At 44.7% G+C, this 19,097-nt stretch overlaps 1 protein-coding gene across 2 annotated transcripts in view; it reads right to left on the reverse strand.

The window, feature by feature from the left end:
* SCRN1 (secernin 1) overlaps nucleotides 1-19,097 on the reverse strand; it is a 62,681-nt gene that overhangs the window by 25,272 nt on the left and 18,312 nt on the right. For both annotated transcript variants that reach the window (XM_019926195.3, XM_019926201.3), the window contains exons 2-3: nucleotides 17,028-17,187; nucleotides 6,197-6,378 (exon numbers count right to left, since the gene is read on the reverse strand). In XM_019926195.3, the coding sequence (XP_019781754.1) occupies nucleotides 6,197-6,378; nucleotides 17,028-17,186 (341 nt within the window). In that variant the 5' untranslated portion in view covers nucleotide 17,187. The remainder of the gene's footprint in view (nucleotides 1-6,196; nucleotides 6,379-17,027; nucleotides 17,188-19,097) is intronic.

The raw sequence follows: 19,097 nt of genomic DNA on the forward strand, positions 1-19,097 counted from the left end.
TTCAGTTTTACGTCACCTGTAAAATAAATACCTACATCATTGAGTACTATGAGGATGGGTTTTATGAGACAATGAACATGAAAATACATGGCTCTAGGGCCCAGCACCAAGTACGTGATCAGTAAGTTTCCAGACATAGCACACTGTGGCAGAAAAACAAACGACGCGGAGATAAAGGGACCTCAGTTCTAATTCTGGTTCTGCTATCCACCAGGGATAAACTTTCCGAACCTTGATTTTCTCATCTGTAAAGTGAAAACAGTACTACTTCCCTCTCAGGCTGATTTGAAAGAAGATGGCATGTAATGGGTGCCCGGTAAATGTCTACTTATTCATCTCTTCATTCAACTTGTACTTCTGGGGGCAGAAGCACAGAGCAGAGCAATGAGCCTGCTAAGATGATAGCAGAGGCCAGTCCTGGGTGAGTTTTCGACCTGAGATGCAATCGTTATTAAAATTCACCCAGCTTGATTCTTCCTGAAGGGACATTTCACTATGCTGCCGGATAATGCAACTCTGTGCTCTGGTCTTATCTTTGCAAGAGGCTTATTTTCGTAGGTAATTGTATATCAATTCATTTGGCATTTCTCAATTTAAGCTTATTTAGGGAGACTGGTGACAAGGCAATGCTTTGAGATGCTGAAGCCTGAGACTTCATGGGAGTGATAAAAGAATAAACTCGTTAGAAGGTGGAATTAGTGGACTCTTCGTTGGTCAGTGCCACCTTCTCCAAAACGGCGTAGAGGAAATAAGTGCTCACCTTACCTTGAGGATCCAGAGCAAACAAGCGTGCTGTGAGTACCTCTCACAGCGCAGAGCTGGGCACACAGGAGGGGCCCTGCTTTCCACAGGTCCCTGGTGGCCCCTGGTTACACCGTCTTATGTACGTATTCCAGGGAGAACCCTGTGCCCAGGGCCTTTGCAGGGCCCCAACTTACCCGTGCAAATGTGTGCTAGGAGCCTGTGAATACCCAGCCGGGGCAATAGTGCCACGTCTGGAAGCTGTGACTTCTCTTGTGCAGTTTCTAACTTACTCTCCTGCTGTTCTGCCTGTTTGGGTCCCACGCTGAGATTCCAACACACGTGCCCTCCCAGACTGACTTTGATGCCCTCCTGCACGGCATCTGCAGGGGCGCCTCAGCGCTCATCCACAGACACGATTCTGATTATACCCCTCATGCCAGGACCATGGGGAGAAGATACGCCTTTGTCCCACCTGACCATTCCCTTGCGGTCTCTCTGCCATGGGCTGAGAACAGGACAACTGCCAGAGCTGTGAATGACAGCGGGTTACACGCTCTCCGCCTGAGACTCAGAGCTACAAATGCACCAGGCTATGGTGATCCAGGCCACGAGTCTCCCAACACTGAGGCCTGTTTTAAGCTTTTCATGACAGTTTCCCCTCCTAGATGAGGCAGATTCATCTGACGCAAAATGAGAACACATTTTGCGTCAGGCTGGTCCCCATGCCTCCTTTCACTTCGGGTGCTACACCTCATTATGGGCTTGACTGGAGCAGGAAAAGGAATGAAATTAACGGGGCCAATGTGAGAGTCTCGCTCTGACATCAACCTTCAGTGAAATTCAAATCCTTCCGAGGGTGTGCTTGGTCCGGGTTTCTCTGGATCTTGGAGTTAGATGCTCCCAAATCCAGATCCTTATTTTTTATGGGAAATCCCGGAGAAAATCCCTCTTTGGGGCCCATGACCTTTTCACTGGTATGTCAAGCTCACTGTGCCCATTCCTGAAAGGTTAACACAGCTCACTAAGGAAGATGAGCACCGTGTGCACTCCCCTCATGCAAGCCCTCGTGTTTAGAAACTCAGCTTGCTTGTCTTTTTGACACCTATGTCTCCATCCATTAGGGAGACCCCTGTGCCTTTGAATCCCAATTAGGTAAAACTAAGTTATAGCTAGATTTACCGTGGATATATAATCACTGCCCTGGGGAAAGTCATAAAAATAGTCACCTCCCCTCCCCTTTTAGGGATGAGCTTGGTGTTCCTATAGGGATGTAGATGCCAATAATCTTCCTTCTCCCCCGCAAATCCAGGAGTCTGCAAGGCCCCTCTTGGTTCATGACTTTTTGGACATCGAACGATGCCCAGCCTCTAGCCAGAGGGATAGAAGCAGGAGGGGGGAAAAGTAGATGCTAAGGGCTGTACTGATTTGGAAGAAAGACGTGGGGAACCTTTTGACTAACCTCTGTCTCTTGGTATCCAGAGCTTCCTGGCTCCTGGAAAGGAGAAGTAACCTGCGATCTAGTACAGACAGGGGTCGCCTCCCTGAGGGGAGCAGGCCCCGGTACACCAGGCTCTGTCGACGCCTCAGGCAAGTCCCTTAACCTCAATTTCCTGTCTACCAAAGGGAAGTAATCAGACCCACTTCACTGGATTGCTGTCAAAATTAAATGAAATATTCTATGCAAAACGCATCATACAACAGTGTTCGCGAAACAGTAACTCTAATCCACAGGTTCTTTCCTCCTACAGATACTGGCTGGGCCCCCTTTCAGGTCACCTGTGGGTCCTCACACTCCCCACAACCTAAAGACAACCCTTGGCCCTTTCCAGTGATTACACTGGCCTCTTTTCAAGGACTTTTGTGTCTTTTTAGACGCTGAGGGTCTGATGGAAAGTGTCCAGAATTATCAGATGCTCTAAAATATTGGGATGGACTGGGTTTTAGTGACAAAGTTAAACCCAAACGGAGCAGCAAAAGTCAGTCTACGGAAAAAGAAGAGAACAGAGCAGTCATGCACAGGGAAGAAGAGGCGTGAAACACTGAACGAAGGCAGCGACGCACTGGGGCCAGCTGCGCCAGCTCGGAGCAGACTGCTCTACATCAAGAATTTCGATCTAGTGGTTAAACCATCGGTAGCCTGAAATCAATCATCGTGGGAGTGTTTACACCATGGAAACTGGAAAAGGCTACAGATCACAGCTGCCCCCCACCATCCCGCCCCAGGCTGGTTATTAAACATTTACCAGAATGCCACTGATGGATGAGTTCTAAGAGCTTTCTAGTTCTCATCCAAGAGGCCAAGGCGCATTATCATGAGAGACAGACCTTGGATGGTATGAGAGCCCTGACCTCCAGAAAATCCATTCCCATTTTTTAAGGCTAGCTCCATTCATCTTCTTTTTACTTGGTACCAACCTCCTGAAACATGCAAAAATGGAGTATATGTGTTTATGTGCCTTTTCCCTGGAGAAAGGGATTCGTTGACAGATTCTCACAGAGATCAGTGGATCGTAAGTAGCAGATGTTACTTAACATCATAAAGGTAAAGTGAAAATGAAATATACAAACAGTATTGCCTAATGCTTGAATTCCCACAGCAAACCTCTGGGAAACACATACAAATTATACTTTTATCTTAAACTCAGTGCCCAATAAAGTGCTACCAACGTTCACTTAACATCCCTTTGGACTGAGGCTGGATTTGACGTGCTGTTGGAAAGCACAAAAGATCAGAATCCAGAGGGGCAGCCTGCCCTGTATAATCTTTGAATCATCAACCCCAGGTCTAGCAAGCACTAGAAATAGAGTGTAAAGTGCAAAGAGCTTGCTCTCCCAGGAGCTGTCCAGGAAAGAACTGGCATCCAAGCCCAGGAGACAAGCACAGACAGAGGAAGGAGTGATCCCTCCGACAGCAATACCTTGGAGATACTGAGCCCAAATTGAAAGAACACAGCTCACGGACTGAAATTTTCCTCTAGCGCCCTGGTTCTCAACGCTTCGTGTGTATGGGAAGCACCTGGAGGGCACGTTCAAGCACGGATTGCTGGTCCCAGCCCCCAGAGCGGCTGATTCAGGAGGTCTGTGGTGGGGACCCAGAATCTACACTTCAAACAACTTTCCAGGTGATGCCAGAGCTGCTGGGTCACCAGCCACACTTTGAGACCCACTGCTCTGGAAGCTTGCTACTCAAACGGTGCTCTGTGTGCTTCAGCACCCATCACCTGGGGGCCTCTGAGACACGGACCTAGGAGGCCTTCTGGCTCAGGGGTCACGTTTAGCATTCGGTTAGTATGAACCGGCCCCTCGCTATCTGACTGGGCCTGGCTGAACTGATCATAGCTTGTATAAAGCTGAGACCCTGAGCTCACAAAGAGCCGCTCGAGGTGCACACACCTGCGGCAGGGTCCTCTTCACATACCTGGACATGGGTGGCCAGGGAAGGAGTTAAAGTTAAATGACTGTGGTTAAATTCACCCTATAATCTACTCCTGACACTTGTTAGTGTCCAGACCTTGGTAACTATCACAACCCCAATTATGTGCCGAGTATATCTTCTCGGTCTACAGCCCCGCAGCGTTGTACACCCAGGTCACAGGCATCTTCTTCTCGAAGCATTCCTAAACAGACTCGGTCCATTATCATCTCTGAACATCCAGGGGTGTTTGCTGCGGGCCTGGGATTCTGTGCCATTCATGTGGCTACAAATCTCAGATTGCCTTGAGACACACCTCTCCTTCTGTCATCTTAAATTGGTCTTAAAATCTTGCATTGCTCAATTTTCTGTCTTCTCCCTGCAACCAGACTAAAATCTCTTTGCAGTTTTTGAGCTTCTTCATGTGCCCAGAGTCTAGCACAAAGCAGATATTCAGTAACTCTCGTTGCCTTATAGGTTGATGAACTTGAGAAGATACATCAGAGGCTTTGAAGAAATTAAAAAGAAAAATTCTTTTCTGTCGTCCCTTAGAAATCAACTGTTTAAATGGTGGTATTTGCCAGTTCTATAAATCCCCTGCCATAAAGTCAACGATAACTCAAAATGCAAGGCTATGAATGAGGCATAAAAGGGACATTATTTTTCATTGTTAACTCTTCATTTTTAGGATTTCTATTAAGCACGGAGGTAAAAATACTGGGACAACTGTCAAAACGTAAGCTCAAAACTTGTTGTTATTCTATCCATTTCATTCTGTTGATCAAGAGAAAACTGATTATAAATATAAAGCTTTTCCCTCCTTTTCTCCAGCTCAGGGAACCTGCTCCTCCTGAGTTTATAATAACCAGGAAGCGTAAGGAAGGGTGAGGAAGGTATAAAGGCGATATGGCATCCAAGGGGTGTCCCAAACAGACCTGCCCATCAGCTGGAAGAAGCTATGGGCCACGGAGGTCTCTATGTGCAATTTCTCCCTACAAAACCTACAAAATGTAAAAACCTCGATTCCTTTTTATAGGATGCTACATGTGGGAAGCTCTCTGGAGGTCACCCAATCTAGGCCTCACATCGGACAAGTGACAAGTATCCACACTGAAGACCAAGACCTCCAGCTCCCAGCCCAATCGTCTTTCAATCAAGCCATGACTCTATTGCATTTCAGTATTTCAGAAAAAAGGAAGCCATTTCAGAACGTTGTTTCATTCCCACCCACCGTCTACTTTAGTCATTCTTTCCAAACTCAGTCGTTGATCAGCCACTACGTGCCAGGCACACAGCCCCTGGTGCTTGTGACGCAGTGGCGAACAAGCCGACAGAGACCCCCATCCTGCCGAGCTTACACGTCCGCTTCCCTCTGTTACACTGTGGCTGGAAGGGGAGGGAGAGGAAGAAAAGATGACCAAGACTTAGAGGGGAAAGGAGGGAAGTGATTTCTGTTCTTTTTTCCTTTATCTTTTATGTATTTTTAATATATTCTTTTTATTTTTATATATTATTAGATAGATACATTTCAAAGACCATAAACTTCATCCATTTAAAAGTGTAGTTCAGGGGTCTTTAGTATATTCATAAAGTTGTGCAACTATCACCGTAATCTAAATTTAGAACATTCCAACACCCCAAGAAGAAGCACCGTATCCATTAGGAATCACTCCCCATCCTCCACTCCAACCCCAGGCCACCACTAATCTACTTTCTGCTTCTATGAATTGGCATATTCAGGATATTTCATGTAAATGGAATCACACAATAATGACCTTTTGTGTCTGACTTCTTTCACTTAGTATAACGTTTTCAAGCTTCATCATGTTATAGCAGGGATCGGTACTGAATTTTTTTTATTGCTGAATAATACTCCATTGTAATCTATTCTTTTTTCCATCACCTCCAAGTTTATATCAAAAGGCACAAGTCTTCTTTGGAAGGACTGTGTTAGGAAGTATGAGGTTTGGAGGGAGATAAATCCCATCCCCACACCCCACCTGTTCTGGGCAGTTGTTTCAAAGAATCACCAGGCAGTACCTGACCAGATCCATCCCCAGTAAGGCTTCCGTTTCAGCGGCTGGCTCTCTGGCATTGATGGCTTCATTGGCTATGCACACTCCATGTTCATTGGCTCCCATTTCTGCCCCCCAAAGCCAGGCAGGTCTGCTTATCACGATGGCATGGGTCCTGGGAACTTGGTCGATTGAAATGTAAGTGCACTAAAAAATGAAGACAGGAAAGAAAGGGTCATCACCTGTCAGGTACCACTTAGTTTTCACCTTGGTACTTACATTAAACCACCACATCGGTTACAAACAGAGCCGAGAAATAAAAGGCCTTGGGAACACCCAGACTTAAAAAACACCACACGTCTCAAAGCAGCTCAAAGGTTTCCCCAGTGAGTTTCAGTCTTGTCACTCACTCAGTTTTCTGTCTCTTTGGTTCAGGCCAATCTGTGCATAATGTTTACATCTACAGCAGTCCACCTTCTCGAACCAGGTATTCAAGCAATCTCTGCCCTGAATATTCTGTATCTAGCCTTTTCAATGGGCACAGATGGCCACCAGCATTTTAAACAAGCATAGCTATTCATTTGCAAAATTCCTTCTAGATCAGTGGTTTTCAAACTTTTTAAAAGTTATAGAGTCCTATCTATAAAAGAAACTTTACCTAGATGCCTAACATAGAAAGCAGATAAAAGGAAAGTTGCTTTGTCTGGAGAAAAGAGGTCCCCGAAGCTTCCTGCAATGATCCCTAGGGCTCCCTGGAACACAGTTTGACAACCCACATGATTGCTCTAGTGGTAGAAAAGAGAAAATGATAGTGATACTTTACATTTAACTAACGCATTAAATGTACACTCTCTTATCCATTGTGCTTCCTGGTCTGTCCCATTTGATTCCCACACTAAGCCCATGAGGTGGACATATAAGGAAACAGTCCCAGAGAGGCATATTCCTAACTGCTGTCACAACTGCAGTACATAACCACTTAGAGCTATGTCTTACTTCTCCAGGCTGCTGTGTCTTTACCTGGAAAATGAATGAGCTAATCTAGATCAAGCTACTTTTTTCCAAGTATTGATATTTTTAGCCTCAGAACACTTCCTCCATACAAACTCTTACATAAAAGCATAAAGACAATAAAACTGGTCAGAGTGTATTGAGGTGAATGGAAGAACAGGCATGGGACTGGGGATAGATAACTCAGAGCCTTTCCCCTCCCCATACCGGGCCCCTGGGAGGACTCGGCTAGAGCAGTTGGAAAAGCACTAAACTAGGCTGTCCACAGGAGCCTCCTGACGCTGATATGCTAGCAGTCTATGACACACATACTCTTCCCGCGGAAGCTGCAGTATGGAACTCAGGGCTCTAAATTACACAGAGCTTTTCAGCTCTCAGGGGAGAAATTTATCAGCCACAGCAGCCATTTGCATTTTAAATTGGGCACCTGAAAGCACTGGATCAACTGCAGCCTTAGATCATGTTTTTGATTCAAGACCCACTTATATGGACTGAATGCAGCCCAGAAAGCTACTCTGCATTGATTTTCCATAATCTCTAAACCTCAGGTAAGAGCTGAAATGCACACTCACTGGTCACGTGACATCCGTATCTTCATGATCCGCGTTAGGTATTGCTCTGCACTGGGATAATGTTATTTCACTTGATAAGTATTTGTAAACTGAAAGCTAATTAAACCCGGAGGTTGTCAAGAGACCTTTGAGTTTTTCACGGCAAATTGATAGTAAAATATACTCTTGAAATGTTTTCCCCTATTCAGTTCCCGTAAGTTATTTATTGTTTTTAAAAAATGATTCTTTTACAGCAAAAAAGCTGGCCAAGGCGGTAAACAAGCTACAGTCCTCTGTGCTCTTCAAAATGGAATTGACGTTTATATGTTAGAATTGTGCTATTTCATGCCAAAAGCAGCATTGATCAATACTTTCCAAAACCCCTGTATCCACTGAGGTCCAGTGACAAACTCTATCTTGAAAAGACTAAGTAAATAGGCAAGGAATCTCAGGTTCTTAAGCACAGATTTATCATAAAGTATTTTTTGTAAGGACAGGAAAAAAGCAAAATAGGAAATGAGCTTTTTATTTGCCCTCAAATTCATTTTGACACATTTGTTCCCATTTCACCAAGTATCTACGGAGCACCGACCACACACAAGGCATTTCGTGCTAAGTGCTGCTGGCAGGTAAATCAGTGAGGAGACCCAGTCTCTGTCTCTGTTGGGAAAGAAGGAGAAGGCACATACGCAGACTACGACCACAGGCCAACTTCAGTAAGTGTCACTGAGGCCTGTATGCACTGCATCTCGTCCCCTCCTCCCACCTCGTACTCTGATCGACACGATCCTGCCCTTCCTTTTCCCTTCCCCGTTCCATGCCATTTTGACCCTTCCAAAATACTATATAACTGACTGACGTATCGTACGTGCTGTTTATGTATGCTATCTCCACCAGCTAGAATGTAAGCGCTATTGAGAGATTACAGAAGGGAAGGAGGGAGAGATCTTTGCTGTTTAGTTCATGACATATCCCAAATCTGGTATATAGTAGGCATCAATAAACCTTTTTATGAATGAATGAATGGATAAATGAATGAACGAATGAATAACACAGGTCGGAGGGAGCATAATAGAGGTTCAAAGGAAAGGGAACGCAACCAAGTGGGCAGAGGTTTTATCAAGTGAGTGACATTTAGTTGATCTTGAAAAGTAGGCCAGACATCGAGGTATTCCAGACAGAGGTAAGAGCCTGAGAAGAGACAGGTGGGGATGTCAAAAATGTGTTCACGGTTCAGGGAGGTCCTCCACCCTGCCACTTAGGGGAGCTACGATGGCACTGAGTCACAGGACTGCAAAAGCTCAGTAAGTACTGACAGATAAAAATGTTGAACACTGAATGCAAAAGACCATATGGTCTCTGTGGGAGTCCAAAATACATGCAGCCAACCTGACACTTTTCAGGCCAAACTTAGAATCATGAGGAAGGAAGGAGATCCCCAACTAGCCAGATGGGCTAAATCAGCACCTCCCAAGCACGAGGCTGCAAGCTGATGCCCCAGATCTCCTCACAGGCCACAGGGTCGGGGAACGGGAGGTGGGTGGGTGTGCACCCCAGCCTTAGTGAGCCTAGAACACATGCCCCTCGGGGCATCTTTGTCAGGGACCACAGAAGTCTGGGCCTCACAAGGGCCCTTCTGTAGCTGCAATTCACACATGGTCCACTGGGTTTGAAATCTGTCTAATGACACCCAGGTGTAGCAGGGAGTAGGGAGGATGGACACACTTGTCTCATAGAGATCGGTTATTTAAAATCCCAGTTTGGGAGCAAACCTCACAAATAAGGAACATTTACACAAGATGTAATGAGTTAAACGTTGTAAAGTCAGCCATCTAGAACATGAACTCCGCAGGCAGTCATTTTCTTAAGTAAAATTCACTGACACTCACAATTGCCACATTATTAACAAGGCAGAGAAAAAGTGGGATTGGAGGTAGCAGGAAAGGTGTCTCTGGGGAAAAAAAATCCAAAAGTACCCGAAATTTTCTTTCAGCCTGGAAAAACAATTTAGTTCTAAAGTCAAAAGTCCTAGCCAAGTTTCTATGAGAAAAAAAAGCAAAGAGAAAACGTTCACCCCTCAGAAGATCAGTCTTTACAGGGACAGTTCGGGCCTCACTTGGGTGATTAAGCTGTTCAAGGGGGCTTCAAAAAAAGAGGAGCAGTTCGTCTTGCTGCCCCATGGCCACACCCACCCAGCCTTTAATAAAACAAATCTGTCAGCTAGTGTGACTTCTGGGGGCCAAGGCCACACAGCAATATAAGAATGCCCAGGACAGGGGGCGTGGTGAGGCACACTTGTAAATGTCAGCCCTGCCTAATGCTAATCACTGAGCTTTTAAAAGTATTACCCTGCACTGAGCTTGTCGCTCTCAGGTGGCTCCTGGGGACATATGCCAGGTTGGAGGATGGAAAGATAAACCTTGACAAGGCCTCGGAGACAAAAACAAATGACAATTCTTGTTCAGGGCAAACCCTTTATTATTTTGTGTGATGGTGTCCAAAATGAAAAGCAAAATCAGCGTCATGCTGTCGCCTACCCCTTGCACATTCCTGCACACACTATTTCCGGATATCACCCAGTGAAAGTGGAATAGAGACACTCACACAATAGACATTTCAATTAATGAAACGCAATCATTGTGCCTTTCCTACTGTACTCAGATGGTGAACACAACCCTGGCACCGCCAGCGAAAACCACTGTGAAATGAGTTGATGAGTCAGCCAGACTTCTTAGGGTGGGAAACAAAGGCAGGGAAAACGGGATGCTTCAGGGAAATAGTTTTAGTTTTAGAAAATTTGTGACTCTAAAGCAGCGCTGCTAATTATCACTGAGGTTGTTCGTTTTTTAACTGTTTTATTCCAGTGTCCTGCCTGCTACTTGACTGGTTTTTGAAAATGTGCCCTTAAGGCTCATATGAGTCTAAACAAAGACAAAAGAAGATGCTGACCACACTTTAGAAGAGCTGCTTTTTATTCCCCTGAAGCTGTAAGATCTTTGAGGATGGACAATGCAAAGGCCTGGCGTCAGAAACAGGATTGGGAAAGGGGACGTGATGGAAGGAAGCCCCCTGCCGAGCCACTCTCCCACGGAGCAAGGGAGACGCTCTGACCGCATAGAAGGCTGGGGACTCCTGCTCCTGGGGCTGAAGAGAAGAAAACAGGAAAACAGGAAGAGAGACACACAATCTACTTAGTGGCCATGGAGCTCTGGTCAGATTTCTTTGATTCCAGAATGACTTGTGCTCTCCTGCTGTAGGGGATAATCTTCAGAATTAACATTCAGGACCCAGTCCCTGCCCCACCATGTACACACATACTCCACACACCACAAATACAGCCACCACCTAAACAATGCTACTAACAACACCACCAGCTATCATTAATTGGTAATTTTCTATTCTTCTTGCAAATATTTTCATTGGGGAAGAAAAGGGAAATGATCTACTAAAAACCCACCCCAATAGTGAAAGTTGTATAACCTTGCTGAGGATACTAATCCCACACTGAACTTCATACAGTAGAAAATAAAAATAAATTCAAACTAACTTTCAAAGAAAAGGAAACAATGAATTCTAAAGGAGAGAAAAATGGAGGTGAGGTTTAATATATAATAATAAGAGAATCTTTCAAAAAACATTATGTATCAAACCTGACTTGGCTATCAAGAATTCTGTCTCGGGCTTCCCTGGTGGCACAGTGGTTGGGAGTCCGCCTGCCAATGCAGGGGACGCGGGTTCGTGCCCCGGTCCGGGAGGATCCCACATACCGCGGAGCGGCTGGGCCCGTGGGCTGTGGCCGCTGGGCCTGAGCATCCGGAGCCTGTGCTCCGCAACGGGAGAGGCCGCAATGGTGAGAGGCCCGCGTACCACAAAAAAAAAAAAAAGAATTCTGTCTCCATAAATTGTGGTATAATTACTCTCTTGGGTACCAAGTATGACTCATGTAAACTGTAGTTGAAATCCATTGTTCTTCCAGGAAAATATTCTAATGTTGGATCCATTTTTTTCTTAAATAGAAGGTTTAACCATTTAAGAATAGACCTATACCCATCCATGAGCACAGATGCACATCCACACACACACAAATGCACCCATGCACACACAGAACATCATAATCCAGGAAATTATGCATCTGATTCTTCAACGCCCCTACCCACAGGGAGAAGCAGGGCCTGAGGTAAAGGGAGATGAGTTCTGTGATGCACAGTGTACAGCATCCTCAGAAAGGACACAGGGGATTTCACAATTGGATACATACTTATCCATCCTATTCTGCAACCAGATGAGGAGTTGTTAAAAACCCAGAATCCACAGAAGAAAGACTAAAGAACAGAAAATAAAATGTTCCAATCTGCCAGCTGTGCATCTGAACAAAAATGTGCAGCGTAATTTTAGAAACTGAGGAACTCTGTGCTGGAGGACCCCATTTCTTATTCCTCCATCTCAAGCAAAGTGAACTGGACATAGAGTAGATGATAGATGGACAAGCAGACCGATGGACAGACTGAGTGAAAGATGAAGGGTAAGAAAGGGAACGAACTGGAAGAGAAGACCGCCTGGTAGGATGGACCAGTTGGAAGGGTGGGTAGGTGGGCAGATGAGCAATCACAGTGACTCTTTTTTTAAATGAAACCTCCATTAAAAAAAAAAAACCCACAATTTCATTTATTTTTTTTTCTTTTGGCCACGCCGGATGGCATGCAGGATCTTAGTTCCCCAACCAGGGATTGAACCCGTGTCCCCTGCAGTGGACACGGGTTTGAGCCCTGGTCCGGGAAGATCTCACATGCCACAGAGCAACAAAGCCTGTGTGCCACAACTACTGAGCCCACATGCCACAACTACTGAAGCCCACACACCTAGGGCCCGTGCTCCGCAACAAGAGAAGCCACCACAGTGAGAAGCCTGCGCACTGCAACCACAAGCAGCCCCCGCTCACCGCAACTAGAGAAAGCCTGCGCGCAGCAACAAAGACCCAACGCAGCCAAAAATAAATAAATAAACAAACAAATAAATAAATAAATAAAAGATGGGAATCAGTAGACAGGAATAAGGGGAGATTAAGACTGCTTACTGTAAACCTTTTAATGTTATTAAATCTTTGAACCACACCAATATATCACCTATTCAAAACGTAAAATTACATTAAAAAGTATCTTTACCCAAATGAGTTGAAAATTTATGTCCATACAAAAACCTACGCACAAATTTTACAGCAACTTTGTTCAAAATTGCCAAAACTTGGATGCAACCAAGATGTCCTTCAATAGGTGAATGGAAGAATAAATTATGGTACATCCAGACACTGGAATATTATTCAGAGCTGAAAAGAAACGTTCTATCAAGCCTGGAAGAGACGTGAATGAATCTTCAATGTATATTAGTAAGTGAAAGAAGCCAATCTGAAAAGGCTACATATTATATGATTCCAACTAAATAACCTTCTAGAAAAGGGAAAACTATCGAGACAGTGAAAAGATCAGCGGTTGCCAGGGGTTAGGGGAAGGGAGAGATGACCAGGCAGAACACGGAGGATGTTTAGGGCAGTGGAACTACTCTGTATGACAGATACATGATATTAGAAACTGTTAAAACCCATACAATATATTACACAAAGAGTGACCTTTAATGTAAACTACTGCCTTTGTTAATAATAATGTATCAGTACAGCCTCATCAATTGTAACAAATGCACCATATTAAGGCAAAATGTTAATAACAGGGGAAACTGGGAGGCAGGGGGTTGGGGGGAGTTGAGGGGTTATATGAGAACTCTCTGTACTTATACTCATTTTTCTGGAAACTTAAATCTGCTCTGAAACTGTCTATTAATTGAAAAGAAAAGAAAGAAAAGTGAGCAGGGTGGGTGCCAATCAGGAAGAGCTGTGAATGGCATACAAATCAGCCTGGACTCTCATCCTATAAGCAACCAAACATTTTTAAACAAGGCAATGACAAAGCTGTGATCTGGAAAGAAAATTCCGGTGACCCTGCAGGGAACAGAATTCAGGAGAAAGAGACCTGGGCACCAATAAGCAGATTAAAGCCGAAGGGAGATGGGGGTGGGTGTGAATGAGCTGGGGGCCGTGGAGTGGAGGTGGGGACACAGGAGAGGAAGCAACAAGACGCAGTGACAGCCACCCCCGTGCATCCACAGAGAAGTGGGAAAACGGGGGTCAGCACTTCTGTCTGGTTTCTAGATTAAACGATGCGGCAGACGATAGCACTGTTAGGGGAACAAATGAGGCGGGGAAAGTGAATTTGGTTTTGGATCCCTAGAGTTATTTTACCTGCAGAGTATGGATGTGGAAACATGCAGAGGCAACTCAGAACACAGATATGCAACTCAGAAAAAAGGTCAGGGCTGCCTTAGGGACTGACTCTGGTATGTATCGAGCTGCACTTATTTATGCAAAGGGACATAATGTAACCTATAGTGTATTTGAGCATTAATATACCATAGGTTAACTGGTGAAAGGAATCTCGTCTATTTCCTAAAATGACTGTAACCGTGAGTAAAATACAGACTTATTTAACCTATTCCCCAAAAAAGAAAACAAATTTTTTCTAAAATATTTATTTCAGCCATATTTATAAAAGGCTTTGTACAATATTGTAGTTACTATGGCTGCTAAAAAATGACCCCAAATCCAGTGGTGTAAAACAACCGTTTATTATGTTCGTGAATTTGATGAGTCAGGAGTCTGGACAGGACACAGAAGGGATGGTGTGTCTCTACTCCACAGAGCCTGAGGTCTGGAATCACTGAAATGTCATTCACTCACACATCTGGCAGCTGACACTAGCTGCAGGCTCTCCACGTGGGCCCCACCCCATGGTCTGTGTACATGGGTGTTTGGGTTCCCCCCAGCATGGCGCCTGGGATCTTAGGGCTAGAGTTCCAAAAGAGGGAGATGAGTGGAAGCTGAATCCTTTTATGACCCAGCCGTGGAGGTCACACAGCATCACCTCCGTCACGCTTCACTGCACGATGCCATCGGAAGTCCTCACCAAGATTCGTGGCAGGGGTGGGGGGGGGCATAAACCCTCCACTCCACGGAGGCGTGTCTATCACACTGTGAGAAGTACATGTGGAATGGGATTTCGTATAGCCATCTTTGGGAAATTAAATCTGCCCACATGAAAATCAAAGTGTTGTTTCAGTTTTGCATGACTCTCTGGGAAAAAGAAACATTTAGGGAAGACAGACAGGGAAGGTCAGTAACAACGCAAACCAAGCCAACTTCATCCATACCGAGTCCACTCTGTTCCAGGAACAGAAAGAAACATTCAGATGCAAACAACATGGACATTCAAACATTACTGAATACCCATTTAAAAGCTAGCATGAGCGCCAGAGAACCTAGCACTCTTTTCTGCCTGTATGAAAGGAAGGTCCCGCTGAAGCTTAGGGGCTTGGACCAAGTTAGTGGTGCAACACGAGAGGCAAGTGGTTCTGGCGAATATCCTGTGGGAGCCAGTCTGCCGCTGCCTCGACCACAGACTCATGCACTCTGCCTGTTCGTCTCAGTGTCTCTGTTGAATTCACCTCGCATAAGCAGCTCCTTGTAGAGTTCTGTTGCTCTGGTGATGCTTAATGCTTTTAAAGGATCGAAACAGATAAAGATTCAGATAAGAAAATGAAATACGCACTGATGAATACTCACTTAAAACCTAGCACAGTCACCAGAAAAATCAGTTTATTTTGTAAAGCATAGAACATCAAAGAATACAGATGATGTCAGGGGCAAGAGTTTGTTAATCTACTAGCTCCCATTTTTTTCATCCAAATTCTTCATCCTTCAACAAACAATTACAATTTAAACACATACAACTAAATATACCATAACCAAGAAGTTTATTCCATGAATGCAAAGATGGTTCAACTTATCATTAAATAGGAAGAAAAAAATCAGGGGATTATCTCCATAATCACTGGAAAGATCTCTAACAAAATGCAACACCTATTCTTGAGGATTTAAAAGCAATCAAAGTATGAATTGATGTATACTTTTTAACATGACAAAACTATATAAACCTCTGTTCCCAAACCAGCATCTTACTTAATGTGGAAGCACTAGAGGCTGTCCCCCGCTCAGGTCAGGAACAAAGGCAAAGATATCCATTATCTCCCTCACTATTAATACTGAATCCAAGCTATAAGCCAAACAAACAAGAAAATAATTAGAGATGTAAGAACAATCAAACAATCTCTATTTGCAGGTTTTATAACAACATACCTGGAAAACCCAAGAGAATAATAAAAGCTGACACAACCAATAAAAGAATTTAGTAAAAGAGCAGAATGTAAAACTAACATGAGATAGCCATCATGAGAGTTTGACAACACACTCTGGGAATATGAACAAACAGGCACCGTCTTACATGGCTGGTGGGAACGCAAAACGGTACGGTACACCAGCTATGAAAGGAAATTTGACCATATCTAACAAAATTACCTATTTACATATCCTGTGACTCAGAAATCCCATTTCTAGGCACCTATTCCAAAGAAATACTGACTAAGCACTCGAAATAAGAACTGGTGGATAATTTTGAACATGATAAAAATATATAAACCAAGACCAGATACTGTGACAGATGCACAAGGCTATTATCACTTCAGCACTATTTGTAAGAGCAAAAGACAGGAAAACAACCCAAATGTCCAGCAATATGGGACTGATTAAAGTCTGATTATATCCACAGAATGAAATACTACACAGCTGCAAATGAGGGATGAAGAATCTCTTTAGAGACCAGATGGAGTGACCTGCAAGATACAGTTTTAGTTGAAAAGAGCAAAGTGGAGAAAAGTGTATATAGCATGCTACCATCCATCTAAGAAGGGAGGAAAGGGACTGGGATAAACATTCATATGGATATGTATGTGTGTGTAGTTTACTCCATATATTAATATGTAATTTTTTAAATGGAAGGATAAACCCCCAAACTTCCAAAACATGATCACCTATAGAAGAAAAAGGCAATGGAGTGAATGATACAAAGGTAGAAGCTAGACTTCTATGAATATATCTTATTTCATAGATTTGACTTTGGAATTGTGTAAATATTTTACTTAAGTATAAAACATGGGCCATACCAACGAATGTAGAATTCTCCATGTGACCCTGTTTTTAAGGCTATGAACAAACCTGAATGGAAACAGGAATCAACAGAACGCACATGACAGTTCTGACTTGTGAGCAGGCTTCCAGGTTAAGACATCAAGGTGCTGGACAAAGCCAGAGAAAGAGAATACATGTTAAGTGAGAGACAGTAACACGTGACTTACCTCAGCCTTGCTCTCGGGTTCATGATCAGCTGCTGAGAAATACACAATCTCTTGCACTTCGTCCCTGGGCCGAGCTGAATTTTTCCCAAATACCACCAGACCGTCCTTCGCACGTGGCGGGAAGGCCACAAAACAGTAACTTGGAGGAGCTAAAGCCATCCTGAAAAGAGAGAGAATGGAAGCAGGCCTAACATGGAACATTCCACCGGTGAGTTCTTCAAACACATTTCACCCACTAAGAGAGTTCTAGTATTGAACTGTGTGAAGCGAGCTCATTAAGAGAGCCCAGCTGGGGCTTCCCTGGTGGCGCAGTGGTTGAGAGTCCGCCTGCCGATGCTGGGAACACGGGTTCGTGCCCTGGTCCGGGAAGATCCCACATGCCGCGGAGCGGCTGGGCCCGTGAGCCATGGCCGCTGAGTCTGCGCGTCCGGAGCCTGTGCTCCGCAACGGGAGAGGCCGCAGCGGTGAGAGGCCCGTGTACCGCAAAAAAAAAAAAAAAAAAAAAAAAAAGAGCGCCCAGCTGGCAAATGAAGGTGGGGTGTCTGGAGTAGAATCACAAAACCACTGACACCAGATATTGTTTAGTACTCTGTGGGAATAAAGGATCTCAGGTTCGCCACAGACCGCAGTGACAGCCAAAAGTGCAAGGACGCAGGAGAATGGAAAGGTTATTGTTCCAGGCAGAAAACACACACGCTGCCATCTGTCACAGCAATACAAAAATAAATAAATATGCCTTGTAACAGTGCACTGCAGAAGTGCCTCTGATCTAGAGATGCACGGCTGCCATATGATAGTTTTTGAGGTGCTCGTGGGGAAATGGGTCTGGAAGTAAACCGAAAGATACGCCACTCTTTGATATATATCTTTCTCTACCTCAACGACATAACACTCAAGCACCTTTTGGCTTTCCTCCCGCCTCTCTAACTGCTCCTGGGCTGGCTAGTTCTCTTCTACTTGGCCATCGAGCATCCTCACTGCTTGGCCCTTCCTTCCTCATTTAATGCTCTTTTCTTTCTGGGAAAACTCATCCATGCCCAGAGCTTCGCTTGTCATTTACGAACCAGTGACCTACATATATAATTCCAGCTCAGTTCTCTCCTTGAGCTCCTGACCCACAGACCCAGCCTACCTGATATCCAAAGCTGAGTTCATCATTTTCCCTAAACTGGATCCCTTCCTAACGTTCCCTGTCTCAGCAGCCAGCTTCATCATCCATCCCACTGGAGCATCAGGAACTATCCTTACCATCTGCTTCTCCATTAAAATATAAATGAGAAGTAAAGCAATATTCTCAGAAAAGCAACTGGCATTCAAAACTCAGCCTCGTCACCTACTAGCTGTGTAACCTTGAGCAAATCACTTTACCACTCTGAGCCTCATGGATTTTTTTTTTTTGTTTTTTGGGGTTTTTTTTTTTGTGGTACGCGGGCCTCTCACTGTTGTGGCCTCTCCCGTTGTGGAGCACAGGCTCCGGACGCGCAGGCTCAGCAGCCATGGCTCACGGGCCCAGCCGCTCTGCGGCATGTGGGATCTTCCCAGACCGGGGCACGAACTCGTGTCCCCTGCATCAGCAGGCGGACTCTCAACCACTGCGCCACCAGGGAAGCCCTGAGCCTCATGTTTTGCCCCAGCCCACAGATGTATGATGAGCATCAAATGAAATGATTCTTGAGAACATATTTTGCAACTTGTAGAGGCTACGTGAGTATACGAGATATTTTCTTTGGGTTTTGACCACTCAAATAGAGCAGTGTCTCAAAATTTCTGTTGAGCAAGCCAATCAAAATCAACTCCCCTCACTCATTACTGGACCAGTTATCAAGTCACAGAGTCAGCAACATTCTACGTTTAGAAACATCTTTGTGAGGAACCATATTGCTACGTCTACATCCAGGCTACTTCAGGGCAGTCTGTGTACACACACCCCGGGCTGCCAGAGTTCCTCCTGGCAGTGCTTATGACAGGTCCCTCCCCAGGGCACAGAGAAGTACGTAGTCCATAACTCTGCAAATAATTCCCTCCTAGCTCAGGAAAATAGCCCCTAGCCCCTTTGGGGGAAAGAAAAGG

This window comes from Tursiops truncatus, chromosome 9 (assembly GCF_011762595.2).
Source record: "Tursiops truncatus isolate mTurTru1 chromosome 9, mTurTru1.mat.Y, whole genome shotgun sequence".
NCBI classification, from domain to species: Eukaryota; Metazoa; Chordata; class Mammalia; order Artiodactyla; family Delphinidae; genus Tursiops; species Tursiops truncatus.